The following is a 14,800-nucleotide window of genomic DNA, read 5'->3' as shown; positions in this document are numbered from 1 at the left end:
TAACTACTCGGCAAAACACACATGATAAAGTAAGCTAAAATAAGAAAATGAGACACTACCCTAAGTGATGTGATAGTGGATTGGGGTGACCAACTAAAGTACAATGGATACTTTTTATAGGGCTTTCTCGCCATGTAATTCCCATCAGATGACTGGGTGGTGGTGGTGGTGGTGGTGGTTGTCAAGTGACGTCGAGTCGATTCCAACCCATAGCGATCCTGTATAGGATTTCCAAGGAGCACCTGGTAAGCTTGAACCACCAACCTTGCAGTTCATACAACTTTGTAGTCTGACGCATTAGCTCACAGCACCACACTAGTACTTCTGCCTCACAGCGACCCTGATTAGGGTTTCTGAGAAGCAGCTGGTGGAGTGTATCTTAGACCCAGTTCATAAACTGAGACCCTCTTAGACCCAGGATAAGAGAATTGTAACACCGAAGACAGCACAAAATGGTTGCAGAGAAACAGCTGCGGGATACCAGCATGAGATAACGCAGTAAGCTTCCCAGCCTAAGCAGGTGTGCTGACCCCACAGAGCGAGAAAGTGGAAAGTGGAGAGCCTTCCAGCAGGAGACTTTCTAGCATAGTGCAATTCCTCTGAGCACTTGTTGATATAGCAAGGTTTACTGACCGATGGAGTGCGAGAGCTGAGCACTCACTTCAGGCAGGTTTCCTGGGGTAGTGAGGTGCCTGTAGGCATTTATTGGCAGAGCTGAAGAACATTATAAAATTTGTCTGCACAGGACAGAGGCCAAGCTGAGAGAGGCCTGCTTGCAGGTATGACTGAAAAGAGGCTATCCTAATTGCATAACTGAAATATATATATATCTTGAATTATTCCTGATCCTAAATTGTAACCTGTTACTGCCCTAATATACCTATAATTGTGAATATGGTCAATGACTTCTGGTGTGGTCATTGTAGCAAATTCTCAAACTCAGCAGAGAAATAGAGAATTCCATTGAAGGGACAGCTAATGTCAGAATTCATAAAGTTACAGAGAAATGAAGTATGTTTGCCTCCCACTTCATAAAAATCAGTCTTGATCTAGTACTGATGGTGATTCTCTCCCCCTTGTGAAGTTAGAAGAGATCAGTTGACTCTGCCTTGCCATTTTTATACTGGCACAGAACTTGTGTACATTTCAGGCAAAGAAGTTGGCTGTGACACATAGACATTGGGGGTTAATATGTCAAATATTAAACTTTTCCAGCATATTCTTGCCTTGTGCAAGAATTAACTTGACTAAACTATACTTTTTCACTGCAGTCAAATTGGCTTACTAATCTCAGACTACCATATATTGTTTGTTTATACTATTTTCTCCAATTTTTAATTGGAAAATGACCTTTCTTTTTTTCTCCATGTATTCAAATCCCATTTTTTCTGGTTCAGTCCAAGTTCTTCCACTTTCTTTAAGCCACATCCCCTGTGTTGGTGCTTGACAACTATACCACATTCACTCATTTGCACACATTTTTTGTTACATCAGGATACAGTTTAAAATCTGTGAGCAGTTCTAGTAAATATTAATAGAGATAAAGTTGACAATTCCTACTAATTTACCTGGTTTGCATATAAATGTCAAGCACTTCAAAATGTATTTCAGAGAAGAATTTGCTTATGTACTTTTTTTAATTCACAAAGCATTTTGTGTTATCTTGTCTCTTTTAGGAGGAGAGTATTCCCATTGCTTTATCTGGTAGGGATATTTTAGCTAGAGCAAAAAATGGAACCGGCAAGAGCGGTGCCTACCTCATTCCCTTACTTGAACGGCTAGACCTGAAGAAGGACAATATACAAGGTTAGTTGAAGTAAGGTTTTTATTTTTTTTTTTAACTAAAAGTGGTAATTTAAACTTCTGAGTTATGTACAATGTGTTATCTTTTTGTATTTAGAATTTACATAATCTGAAATTAATAGTTACACTTTCTTTTCACAGTTTTTGATTACCTTTATAAAAATAAAGATGTTCCCTTTCATTTTGTAAAAAGATTTTGTTTTTAAAGTAAATTAACATGATATATGTTGTTGTTACATGCCGTTGAGTCAGTTCCAATTTAGAGCAACCCTATTTACAACAGAACAAAATATTGCTTGGTCCTGCACCAACCTCACAATTCTTACACTTCATCCCATAGCTGTTGCCACTGTGTGTATTGATCTTGTTGGAGGTCTTCCTCTTTTTTGCTGACCCTCTACTTTACCTAGCATGATGTCCTTCTCTAGGGACTAGTCCCTCCTGATAATATGTTTGAAGTGTGAGTACAGAGCATTTTCTGGCTGTACTTCTTCCAACACAGATTTATTTGTTCTTTTGGCAGTTCATGATATAGCTAATATTCTTCTCTGACGCTGTAATTGAAATGCATCAATTTTTCTGTGGTTTTATTGATTGTCCAACTTTCACATGCATATGAGGCTACTGAAAATACTATGGCTTGGGTCAGAGACGTCTTTGTTCTTGAACACTTTAAAGAGGTCTTGTGCAGAAGATTCGCTTAATGCCATACATCTGATCTCTTGGCTGCTGCTTCCATGAGTGTTGATAGCAAATTGAAGCAAAATGAAGTCTTTGACAATGTTATAATCTGTCTTCTTGGATTATTTGATCATCATACATATTGAATAGGTATGATGAAAGAATACAAAGCTGGCGCACACCTTCCATGATTTTAAGCCATTCAGTGTCCCCTTGTTACGTTCAAACCACTGCCATTTATGTACAGGTTCTTCATGAGTTACAATTAAGTGTTCTGGAATACCCATTATTTATAATGTTCTTGATAGTTTGTCGTGATCCACAGTCAAAAGCCTTTGCATGGTCAATAAAACACAGGTATTCTTTCTGGTATTCTCTGCTTTCAGCCAAGATCCATATGGTGCCAACAATGATATCCCTCTTTCCATGTCCTTATCTGAATCCAGCCTGAACCTCTGGCAGTTCCCTGTCAATGTACTCTTGCAAACATCTATCTTTATTAGCAAACTTTACTTGCCTGTGATACTAATTGTCAGATGATGTCCCCATTCTATTCAGTCGCCTCTCTTTGGCATGGGCAAAAAATATGGATTTCTTCCAATCAGTTGGACAGGTAGCTGTCTTATAAGTTTCTTGGCATAGATGAGTGAGTGACTCCAGTGCCTCATCAGTTTGTTGGAAGATTTCACTGTGTATTGCATCAGTTCCTGGAACCTTGCCTATGCCATCAGCACACCTTGGATTGCTTCCTTCAGTACCATTGGCTCTGGATCATATGCAACCTCTTGAAATGTTTGAACATCGTCTATTTTTTTCTGGTACAGTGACATCTTTGTATTACTTGCATCTTCTCTTGATGCTTTCTGAATCGTTCAGTATTTTGCCCATGGACTCCTTCAGTATTACAATTCAAGGCTTGAATTTTTTCTTCCATTCTTTTAGTTTGAGAAATGCTGAGTGTGTTCTTTTGGTTTTCTAACTCCAAGTCTTTGCCTATTTCATTATAATGCCTACTCAAGCTGCCCTTTGAAAATTTCTGCTCAGCTCTTTTACTTTCTTTTTTTATTTGCATTGGCATCTCTACACTGGAGAGCTAGTTTCAGAGCCTCTTCTGACATCCGTTTTGGTCTTTTTCTTCTTGTCTTTAAAGACCTTTGGTTTTCTTGATGTCATCCATAACTTTTTTGGTCTTTGGTCGTTAATGTCTAATCCATCAAATAGGTTCCTGAGATTTCAATTCAGATGGAAAATGTTCAGAGTTCCTATTTTGGCTCTTGTGGACTTGTTTCCATTTTCTTCAGCTTCAGCCTAAACTATATATGAGCAATTGATGGCTTGATCCTACCTTTGTTTTGGCTGATGATATGAAGCTTTCCACTGTCTTTTCCCATGGGTACAGTCAGTTTGTTTTTTGTGTATTCCATCTTTTGAAAAGGTTCTGCTTTTATGTTGTTTTAGAAAGGTATTTGCAATGAATACATTATTGGTCTTGCAAAATTCTGTCAGCACTCTCCAGCTTCATTTCTATCACCAAAGCCGTATTTTCCGACTACTGATCCTTCCTCTTTGTTTCCAAACTTTGCATTTCAGTCACCAGTATTTATCAGTATATCCTGGTTGCATGTTTGCTCAATTTCAGACTAAAAAAGTTGGTAGAATTCTTAAATATCATCACCACTGGCTTTAATGGTTGATGCTCACATTCGAATAACAGTCGTATGAGATATTCTTTTTGATGATGACTGCAGTGCCAGTCCTCTTCAATTTTTCGTCCTGGCATAGTAAACCATATCAGATTCAAAATGTCCAATGCTAGTCCATTTCAGTTCACTAATGCCTAGAATATCCATCTTTATGCGCTCCATTTCATTTTTGACAACTTCCAATTTTCTTAGATTCGTACTTCATACATTCCATGTTTCAGTTATTAGTAGACATTTACATCTGTTTCTCCTCACTTTGAATTGTGCCCCATCAGCACATGAAAGCCTCAAAAGCTTAACTGTATTCATGTCATTCTGGTCAACTCTACTTTGAGGACGCAGCTCTTCCCCAGTCATATTTTGAGTGCCCTCCAACCTGAAGGGCTCATCTTCCAGCACTGTGTTCGACAATATTCTTGTGCTATTCAAAATGTTTCAGTATTGAGTATTCTGGTGCTGACAGTATTCTGCTGCTATTTATAAGGTTCTCAGTGGCTAAACATTCAAAAGTATTTCTTGGCTTCCTTCCTAGTTTTCGTTTGAAAGCTCAACTGAAACCTGTCTACCTTGGGTGATCCTGCTGATATTTAAAATACCAGTGGCATGTCTTCCAGCATCACAGCAACATGCAAACCACCACAGTACAACAAACTGACAGTACTAGAAACATGATATATAGATTTCTTTTAATAATTTAAATATTTTGGTAAAGATATGAATAGTAAAACATAGACCAAGTCATCATTTTCCGTATGTACAGTTCAGTGACATTGATGACATTCTTTGAGCTGTACAACCATTCTTGCTGTCCTTTTCCAAATTACCCTACTGCCATTAAAATAAACTCACTATCCTCTTAGCTTCTCATTTACCCTTTCAAATTAAAATGTCAATTTGATCCCATATAAGTAATTCTTTAAAAAAGCAATGTTGAAACCATTCTTCACTAATTAAGCTGAATTGTTATTTGGTTTAAAGGTGACTTCAGGGAATCATTTTATTTTAATAAGGTGTTTTAAGGTTATCTTGGCAATATTTTCTAGGGATCATCTAGCCTCAATGACTCCAGAAAGTCAGTTCTATGAGAGTGTTCCACATTTTGCTGCCTCTTGATCAGGATTCTTCTATTGAGTCTTTAATCAAAAGGAGAACTTTTTCTGTTTTTTAAAGGCTTATGGCTTGGAGATTTTAATAGCTTAGACAATAGGCAAGAAAAAGATTTCCTGACTTGTACCCTAAGAATAAACGCTGGACTGCAAACCACAGGGTCAACAGTTCATGTCCACCAACCACTTCATGGGAGAAAGACAAGATTTCTGCTTCTACAAAAACTTTTTAAAAGTCTCAGTAGCCCTATATGGAGTCACTATGAGTCAGAACCAACTCTATAGCACTTAACAGCAACCACCAGTGTGAATAAACTTAGAGAATTAAAATTTCACTTCTTGAGTTCCTTAATGAATTTTAATTTTTCTTGATCAGTAATTTTTGCTTTTCCCAATTTCAAATTGCTTGTTTTCAAATAAGTAGAACCTGTGAAAGCATTTCCTAGTTGAGTAGATGGTGCAGTCTTACTATTAAGCTAATGAATTTGAACATCTTAGAAATATCAATATCAGGTTGTTGTTATGTGCCAACAAGTCAGTTCCAACTCATATATAGGTTTCCCAAGGAGTTAGCTGGTAGATTTGAACTGCCACTTTGCAGTTCAAACTGATCTTATGGTGTCCAGCACATTATCCTGCAGCTCCATACCAGGACTCCTAATAACCAGTTTAATACCATTTAAGTTTTTGTTTTTCTTTTTGTTGCAGAAAATAACACCAATTCAATTTTCTGCACAAATAGTTCAGTGACATTGATTACTTTATTCTTTAACTTCAACAGCTAATCTCATCCTCCCATCAACTCACTGCCTCCCTAAGGTTGTTTCTATTCTTTTACATTGCATAGTAGAATCCTCCAGGGGTGGGTGTCCATTTGCTCAGGTATCCCCTCTAGTCACCAGAATAGAGGTGCGCAGACAGTGAGAGACCAATGAACCAGATACCAGTGAACAGAACAGTATATAGATTCTTTAAGAAAAATTTGTTCATTTGCTTTTTTAAAAAAATCTGGCAAGCATATTAATGATTCAACATTTTAATATTTCTCAGTATCCAGATCTTACAAAATATAACATGTTCTTTTTTTCCCTGTTCCTTGATATTTTCCAGCAATGGTGATTGTTCCTACTAGAGAACTTGCTCTACAGGTCAGTCAAATTTGCATCCAGGTCAGCAAACACATGGGAGGGGCCAAAGTGATGGCAACTACTGGAGGAACCAATTTACGGGATGATATAATGAGGCTTGATGACACAGGTAAGAAATTACCAATATAAGGTGTTATAATGCTTAGTGTCATTTTAGTAGCACATGCTTCATTTGTAACTTATTAAAAATTAATACAGAACAGAGAAACACTGCTATAGAAAAATGAATGCTTATCCAAGGAAGTCACTTACTGCCATCAAATTGATTATGACTCATAACGACCCTTTAAAGGGTTTCCAGGGCTATAAATCTCCACGGGAACAGAAAGCCTCATCTTTTTTCCACTGAGCATCTGGTGGGTTTGAACTGCACTTAAAGGCAGTAGGGAGAGACAAATTAATAGTAATACTTGAAAGGATAGTCTTCCTTACTAGTTAATAAAGAAATGTAAATATAAACAGTAAATTGGTATTAATTGTGCCTTTCTAATTGGTAAGGCTAAAAAGTATTAATAACTAATTTGAGTTTGTAAAGAAATGGGTCCTCTTGCTACATGGAAGTGTAAATTGATACTTTCCCTATGGTTGGCAGTTTGGCAGTATATTTCAAATTTTTAAAAACATGTACTCAAAAACATTTTAAAGAAATAATTGGACAAGTGCAATACTATATACAAGCCTGTTTACTACAGTTTGGTTTATAGTACTTGAAAACATACTGTCAGAAGAAATTGTCTGATCTGTATTAGTTTTCATGGAGAGACTTCCATGGTATTGTTTTGAGTGAAAAAGAAGATAATGAGACTGTAAAAAATATGTATGAAATTGAAGATCTGTATAATAGTTACTTGGTTACTTGAATTACTTCATAAATTCTTTGATATTGCACAGTTCTTTGAAATATTTCTTATTTGATCCTTCTAATAATTTTCTGGAGATTGTTACTATAGATTAGAGATATTTCTATTGTGTCAGAGGCTTGATCTGTCTTCCATTATTCATTGGAGACTGACCTAAGACAGGAAAGTAAGCCTTCCCCGTGTTGCAACAAGTAACTTAGAAAGCTAAAAGCACTTAACAGCAACCACCACCACCACCCAGTGTAGAGATAAAAAAAGCAAGTATTCTCTTGCCAATTTTAAGTGAAGTGAAAATAGATCTTTGTGCCTCCGTGTTAACTTCTATCTCTGCAGCAAAGTTTCTGGTAACAAATACATGATTCAAATTTAATATATTCTTTTTGCTTAAGTTAATGAGAACATGTGTTTTCTATATCTTATGTGTAGTACATGTGGTGATAGCTACCCCTGGGAGAATCCTGGATCTTATCAAGAAAGGAGTAGCAAAGGTTGATCATGTCCAGATGATAGTATTGGATGAGGTAATGTCTCTCTTCATTTGGAAAGATACTGATTTTTACTATTTTGTGCTTTGCTTATGATTGCTAGTGAATGAAGGAGAAATTGTGTTCGTGATTAATAAATACAACTTTTGGCAGTTCTAACCAATTTTCTTATAAAACATGTCTTGTTCTTCAGAGGCAATAGATGATAAACATTCATAGGGGTTCAGCCTTACCTTTTTACTTAGGGAATACAAGTAATCTGGATTTTATTTTGACTTCTCAAAAAGGAATTCCTGAATAAGTCATGTGCTTAATATAAGTCTCTTTCCATTCATTGATATACCTCAAAAAGCATGCAGTATCTAATACCTCTCCTTCCCCATTTAGAATATACTACATTGTATTATTTGGTTTTGAGTCTCTGTTATATGTATTACCTTTAAGAGGTTGTAAGTACCTTAAATATCTTACTGAATTTTGTTTCTTCAGGAGCTAGCAGTGTTTTATACATACAAAGGGGCTTCAAAAGTTTGTGGGAAACTGGAATGGACCTTTTTCACGAACTTTTTGAAGTCTCTTTGTTTTGAAGTAAAGTTATTTTTCCATTTGGTCGGTAATTTAAGGTTGATCTTGGTCTGATTCATATCAGACTTTTATCTTTGCATAGTAACGCTAATCACTATGTGCTCACACTTTTAAGTGCTAGTTTAACCTTATAACTTGGTGCTTTTAATCAATATGCCATGTTTTTGCCTCTTTAATGGAAATCATACATAAATGATTTAAATTCTCTTATGGGAACAAGGGTTATGTCTGCATAAGGCTTTTTTTTTTTGTCCATCCTAGAAGTTGAGGATTATAGACTTTATAGACTTTTCTATCTGATGCTTAGTTTTCAAACCACTGGGAATTTGTCGTGGTGTCATTGATTGTAACACTATATAGTGTTTTAGAGGACTTTCAGCTCATAACCAAGAGCATTTCATAGATGATGTTGCTCAGTGATGCCTTATTTTCTAGCCATACATTAACCAAAGATCTTCAACATTTATTTTATTGTTTTAAAATTGTTTACTCTTTGTACTGCAGGCGGATAAGTTGCTGTCACAGGATTTTGTACAGATAATGGAGGATATTATTCTCACGCTACCTAAAAACAGGCAGATTTTACTATATTCTGCTACTTTCCCTCTTAGTGTACAAAAGTTCATGGTGAGTATAAATCTGTACTTGCAAGCTCCAGCATGTTTCCTTTTGACATCTTATAATCAATTTACAGGTAGTCCCAACTTAAGATGATAAGACAACTCTGTCTTGAGTCAGTTCTTATGTAAGTCAAATACCTTGATTTTTTATTTATTATTATTACCTTTTATCGTCAGTGTCTACTTAAATCTTCGTTTATCTTTGGGGGTCAGAAACATTACATAGAAACCTACAGACATATTACTAACAGTAAGATATATACCCAAAACAAATCAGTTGTGAGTCTGCTTTGTCATAAAAGAAACTGCCTGTAAACGTCATACTTAATAAGTTTTAGGCTTTTTCTTCAGCTGATGAGTTAAGATTTGTGTGTATAAATTATTTTAGAAGCTATTAACAGTAATTTGACTAAATTGTTCACTTAACTTGTCAAACTGATTCAGCCTTTGATTCTAGATAAATTGATTATTATATAAATTCTGTGTGCAGAGTCTATTTTAAATACTTAATTGTATTTGCGATCTCATATTTATTTCTTTAATGATACAAGGGAGTCTTCAAAAAGTTCATGGAAAACACATTATGAAAAAGCTGTATGGAATTATATATATTTTTTGGCACCAAATAAAAATCATACTAACTATAACGTGTCTAAACAGGATCTAGTTTGAGACACTAAGACAGATAAAACATCAGGTTGGAAAGCACCCCTACCAAAGCAACATTGAAGCCAAGAATAAACATTAAATTTATGGTGAGGCTTAGGTGGAATAATGGTGATGTCATTGATGCTGTACAAAAAGTTTATAAGAACAGTGCCCCAAAGAAATTGGTTTACAAATGGATAACGTGTTTTAAGAGGGGATGAGACAATGTTGAAGCTTGCAGCAACAGGCCATCCACATAAATTTGTGAGGATAAAAATTAATCTTTTTTTTTTCCCCCTAATTGAAGAGAGAAAGTTGAGGCTTTTTCTGCTCCCTCAAAGATTTAAAGCCTCAGAAACCCTATACGGGTTAGCTGTGAGTTGGAACCAACTCAACAGCACTTAACAACAACAACAATTGAAGATGACAAATGGCACAGACAATAGCCAACACCATAGACATTTCAATTCATCCAGTTTACACAATCTGGAAAATTGAGCAAACTTTCTACTCAGTGGGTGCCAAAGCTGTCGTGGCCAGATTAGCTGAAGGCTCGTCAGTGGAAGTTTTAAATATGTGACAACAAGATCCTGAAGCATTTCTTTGAAGAATTGTAACAGGAGATAAAACATGGCTTTACCAATAAAATCCTGAAAACAAAGGACAATGAAATCGATGGCTTCCAAGAAGTATAAGTGATCCAGTCAAAGCAAAAATGGACCTATTAGCATAGTCTGGGAAAACCCAAGACTATATAGTCAGTTAGCATAACAGTCCACAAAGACAATATTCTGCATCTTACTTTGGGTGAGTAGCTATTGGAATCTTAAAAGCTCATGAGCCAACCATCTAAAGTGTAAATAGAGGACTCTTTGTCCCGAGCAAACAAGAATGAAGAAAATTTAAGATGGTAGGAAACAATCTAATGAACCAGTGGACCATGTGAGCATCAGTCTCTGTGTCCTTGAGACCAGAAGAACTAGATTACACCCAGCAACAACCAGCAACATATCTGAAAGGAATCACATTAGAAAGTCCTGGATAGTGTGGGAGGAAATGTAGAGCAAAATTCAAAACCATGAAAAACACCATGCTTTCAGATCAAATGAATACTGGTGGAACCCAAGACTATGGTCCTTGGTTACCTTCAGGTCTGGAACTGAACTCACCCCCATGGCTTAATTTTTAGCCAGGTAATACGCCAGACAGCTAAGCCGTTGGAACTGCAAGGTTAGCACTTCAAGCTCACCAGCTGCTCCTCATAAACTCTATACATGGTTGCTATGGGTTGGAATCAACTGGACAGCATGTAACAACAACAAATAGATAGGTATATAGGGGAACAGCAGTACTAGTGAGGTATGCACCACGATAGAATGGTCAGCCATTCAAGATCAAAAGGTAGCATTTACCCAAAGGCAAACTTCAGAAGGGTTGGAAAGAAGGAGGAATGGAAACAAATACTGGAAATGGGATTAAGTGATGATACATTGATACTGTAATTACTGAGATGAAACTATGATTTGTTGAATGTAAAACCAATGATGTCTGCTCTATAAACTTTGGTTCAGTTCACAATAAAAAGTTTTTTGTTTTTTTGTTTTTTTAAGTGGACAGTCAAGAGCAAAAGTCATGGTAACAGTTTAGGGGGACGCTCAAGGCATTTTGCTTTTTGACTTTCTGAAGAGTCAAAGAAGATAAGATTCATCTGCTTATGAGAGTGTTTCTAGAAAGTTTATAAAACCTTTAGCAGGAAAATGTCACCAAAGATAACTTCTCCACCTAGACAGTGTTCCTTATCACTCCTCTCATCACACATGGGCAATTATGAGAGAGTTTCAATGGGAAACCATGTTAGGCATCCACCTTAGAGTCCTCTAATTTTACTCCTTCTGACTTGTTTACCGATCTTAAAAAAAAAATATCTAAATACTGCCCATTTTTCTGCAGTTAATATTTTATATTTTATCTTATAAATCCATTTTTCCAGTTTTTTGAAGTCCCCTTATATCATTTGTACTTGATTTGAAGAGCAATGCACAAGGTAACCAGAAAAAAAGCAGCTATTTTGAGCCTAAAGTATACTCTTTTAAATATAAAACTTCTTTTTCCAGAATTCCCATTTGCAAAAACCATATGAAATTAACCTGATGGAGGAACTAACTCTGAAGGGAGTAACCCAGTACTACGCATATGTAACTGAGCGCCAAAAAGTACACTGCCTCAACACACTCTTCTCCAGGGTAAGTCATTTCCTTCAGTTGTTAAATGTCTATCTCTTAATAAAACACATTTGTATCAATTTTCCTATTATCTTCACTCTAAAAAAAGTCCATTTTTCCTGAAAGGCAGTATCAGTGCTTAATCTGAAGTTGATAGGATATGACTGATCAACCATTTGTTGTTGTTGTTGTTGTTATGTGCCATGGAATCGGTTCCAATTTATAACAACCCTGTACAGGGTTTCTGAGGCTGTAAATCTTTATGGGAGCAGAACGCCTCATCTTTCTCCCTTGGAACAACTGGTAGTTTCAAACTGCTAACCCTGAGATTAGCAGCCCAATTCGTAACCACTACACTAGGCCCTTTTAATTAGACTCTAGTATAATTTGACCTTCATTGCTTTATTGATGTTGGCAATCATGTGACCCTTATAAAATATGACAAAACTTATTATCTACAACTGAGTAAAAGAAGACCATATACCACTGTTTGCATCTTTTCCTGTATTATGAGATTGTAAATTTTAGACCAGGGGTTGGGGGATATTTTTTCTGCCAAAATTTATAACATCGTTTGCAGGCCATACAAAATTATCAACTTAAAAATTATCCTACCATATTTGATCAACCATTTAAATTATGTGGTGACTGGAACTGTGGTTGTCTTAGCAGGACCAGACTAAAAGATTTCAAGGGCCTTATCCAGCCCATGGTTCTGACATCTCCCAGCGCTGCTGTAGTCCATGTTTTAAAAGTTTCATGTTTGGTAGTATTTTCAAGATTTGGCATACAAAATGAAGCTTTTTGTATTTCTTTCTCATGCCTATTTTTCTTATGTTTAGCTTCAGATAAATCAGTCGATCATTTTCTGCAACTCCTCTCAGCGAGTTGAATTGCTAGCCAAGAAGATTTCTCAGCTGGGTTATTCTTGCTTCTATATCCATGCTAAAATGAGGCAGGTGAGTGTGGAACCAGAACTTCATAGATTTTTTTTTTTAACTTTATATTTATTTCTTGGGTTTTATTTTAGTACTTCTCTAAATGTTCTGAGTTTAAGAATTTTGTTGTTGGTGGTGTTGTTCTTAAGTGCTATCGAGTCGGTTCCAACCCATAGCAACCCTTTATAGGGTTTCCGAGGAGTAGCTGGTGAGCTTGCACCGCCGACTTTGCAGTTCAGATGGCTTTGCAGTCCAGTGCATTAACCCACAGCGCCACACCAGGACTCTGTAGTTTATTAACTCCATAGTTTAAGAATGAACTATTCTGTAATCAGAGCCCTGGTGTGGTGCTCTAGGATGAGCACTGGACTGCTAACCATGCAGTTAGTGGTTCAAACTCATCAGCTACTCCTCGGAAACCCTATACAGGGTTGCTGTGAGTCAGAACTTACTTGACAGCACTTCATAACATTTGTTGATAGTGAAAGGATCCTTCATTTTAACTTCAATGAGGTTCAGTTTTCATAAAAATGAGGTGGTAATATATATTCAAAACTCACAAAGTTGTTAGATTATAGTAATCCTTTGTAAAATAAGCAAGTATGGTGTAAATGTGGAATTTTAGTCTTCACTGAAAGAGTGAGTCTATAAATTTGCTCTGTTGAATATAACAACCACTAGCACCATATTGCAATTTAAATTCATTAAGATACAGTAAAATTAAAATTAAGTTCCTCAGTTATAAACTGCATTTCAGGTGCTCAGTACGTCACATATATGCTTGTAAGTACCGTTGAATCAATTCCAACTGATAATGACTCTTATATAGGTTTTCTGAGGAGCAGCTGGTGGGTTTGAGCTGCCAGCCTTATGGTTCACAGTCTAGTGCTTATTCTGCTATATTGAAAAGTGTGGCTACAAAACATATTTCCCTCATCATGAGGTGTTCTATAGAATAAATTCAAAACTATAATAATTTTTTTTTGTTGTGCTAACTACAACATTGTGAAATTACATGGATAGAAGCAATTTTTATAGTGTGACAAAATTTGAAAAATGACTCAATTGAAATTTGGATTTGAAAGAAGCTTAATGGATCAGATACCGTTATGCAGGAGGTTAAAAATTTAGAGTTTTTCACAGAAAATGGAATGTATTTAAGCTCAACAAAATATTTCAGAATGGAAGGAAGTTGCTTTTGAAGATAACACCAGTTTGTGAGATGCTACATTCTTCAAACAAGAACCTCGAATCAAGTGTTGTGTATATCTATTTATTTTTAATGGGAAAGGTATTTTTTTAAGCTTTTTATATAATAACTAAAACAACTAATGCAGTTGTTGGTAAAGTGCCATTTAGTCGACTCCGACTCATAGCGACCCTGTATTGGGTTTCTGAGGAACAACAGGTGGGTTTGAACTGCTGACTTTGTGGTTCACCAGTGCTGATGCTACAGTGCCACTCCAGAAGTCTAAAAAGTAAATGTTATAACCAAGTCACACTTGGGCTTTCTTTATTTGATACTAAGATGCACATTGTTGTTGTTAAATGGCATCCAGTTGGTTCCACCTCATAGTGACCCTGTATAGGGTTTCCGAAGAGCAGCTGGCGAATTTGACCCATCGACCTTTCAGTCCACATTAACCCACAGTGCAACACTATAAAATAGAGAATATTATACATAGTAAAAATTGTCATTTAGAATTTTCATCATGTTTTATTATTTTAAAAAGATAAAATGTATTTTTTTCTTGTTTTTTTAATTTAAGGTTTTTATTGTGGATTGAGTGACAGTTTACAGGGCACATGCTCAGTTTCACATTCAACAATTCATATAACATGTTTCATTACATTGATTATAATCCCCTCCATATACCATCAGTTAAAAGTATTTCTCTGTATCCACTTTAGCTTTTTAAAAAAACACACAAACAAAAAAACCCACTCAGGCATATATAATAAATTACATCTCCAAAGGGCACATTCTGCAAGTCTGCTCCT

General features: G+C 36.1%; 1 protein-coding gene across 2 annotated transcripts in view; it reads left to right on the top strand.

The window, feature by feature from the left end:
- DDX6 (DEAD (Asp-Glu-Ala-Asp) box helicase 6) overlaps positions 1 to 14,800 on the top strand; it is a 51,175-nt gene that overhangs the window by 22,054 nt on the left and 14,321 nt on the right. For both annotated transcript variants that reach the window (XM_006833892.1, XM_006833891.1), the window contains 6 exons: positions 1,677 to 1,806; positions 6,404 to 6,550; positions 7,728 to 7,822; positions 8,876 to 8,998; positions 11,754 to 11,882; positions 12,704 to 12,820. In XM_006833892.1, coding sequence (XP_006833955.1) covers positions 1,677 to 1,806; positions 6,404 to 6,550; positions 7,728 to 7,822; positions 8,876 to 8,998; positions 11,754 to 11,882; positions 12,704 to 12,820 — 741 coding nt within the window. The remainder of the gene's footprint in view (positions 1 to 1,676; positions 1,807 to 6,403; positions 6,551 to 7,727; positions 7,823 to 8,875; positions 8,999 to 11,753; positions 11,883 to 12,703; positions 12,821 to 14,800) is intronic.

Source organism: Chrysochloris asiatica, unplaced genomic scaffold (assembly GCF_000296735.1).
Source record: "Chrysochloris asiatica unplaced genomic scaffold, ChrAsi1.0 scaffold00008, whole genome shotgun sequence".
Lineage (NCBI taxonomy): Eukaryota > Metazoa > Chordata > Mammalia > Afrosoricida > Chrysochloridae > Chrysochloris > Chrysochloris asiatica.
This window is presented reverse-complemented; position numbering and strand designations above follow the sequence as displayed.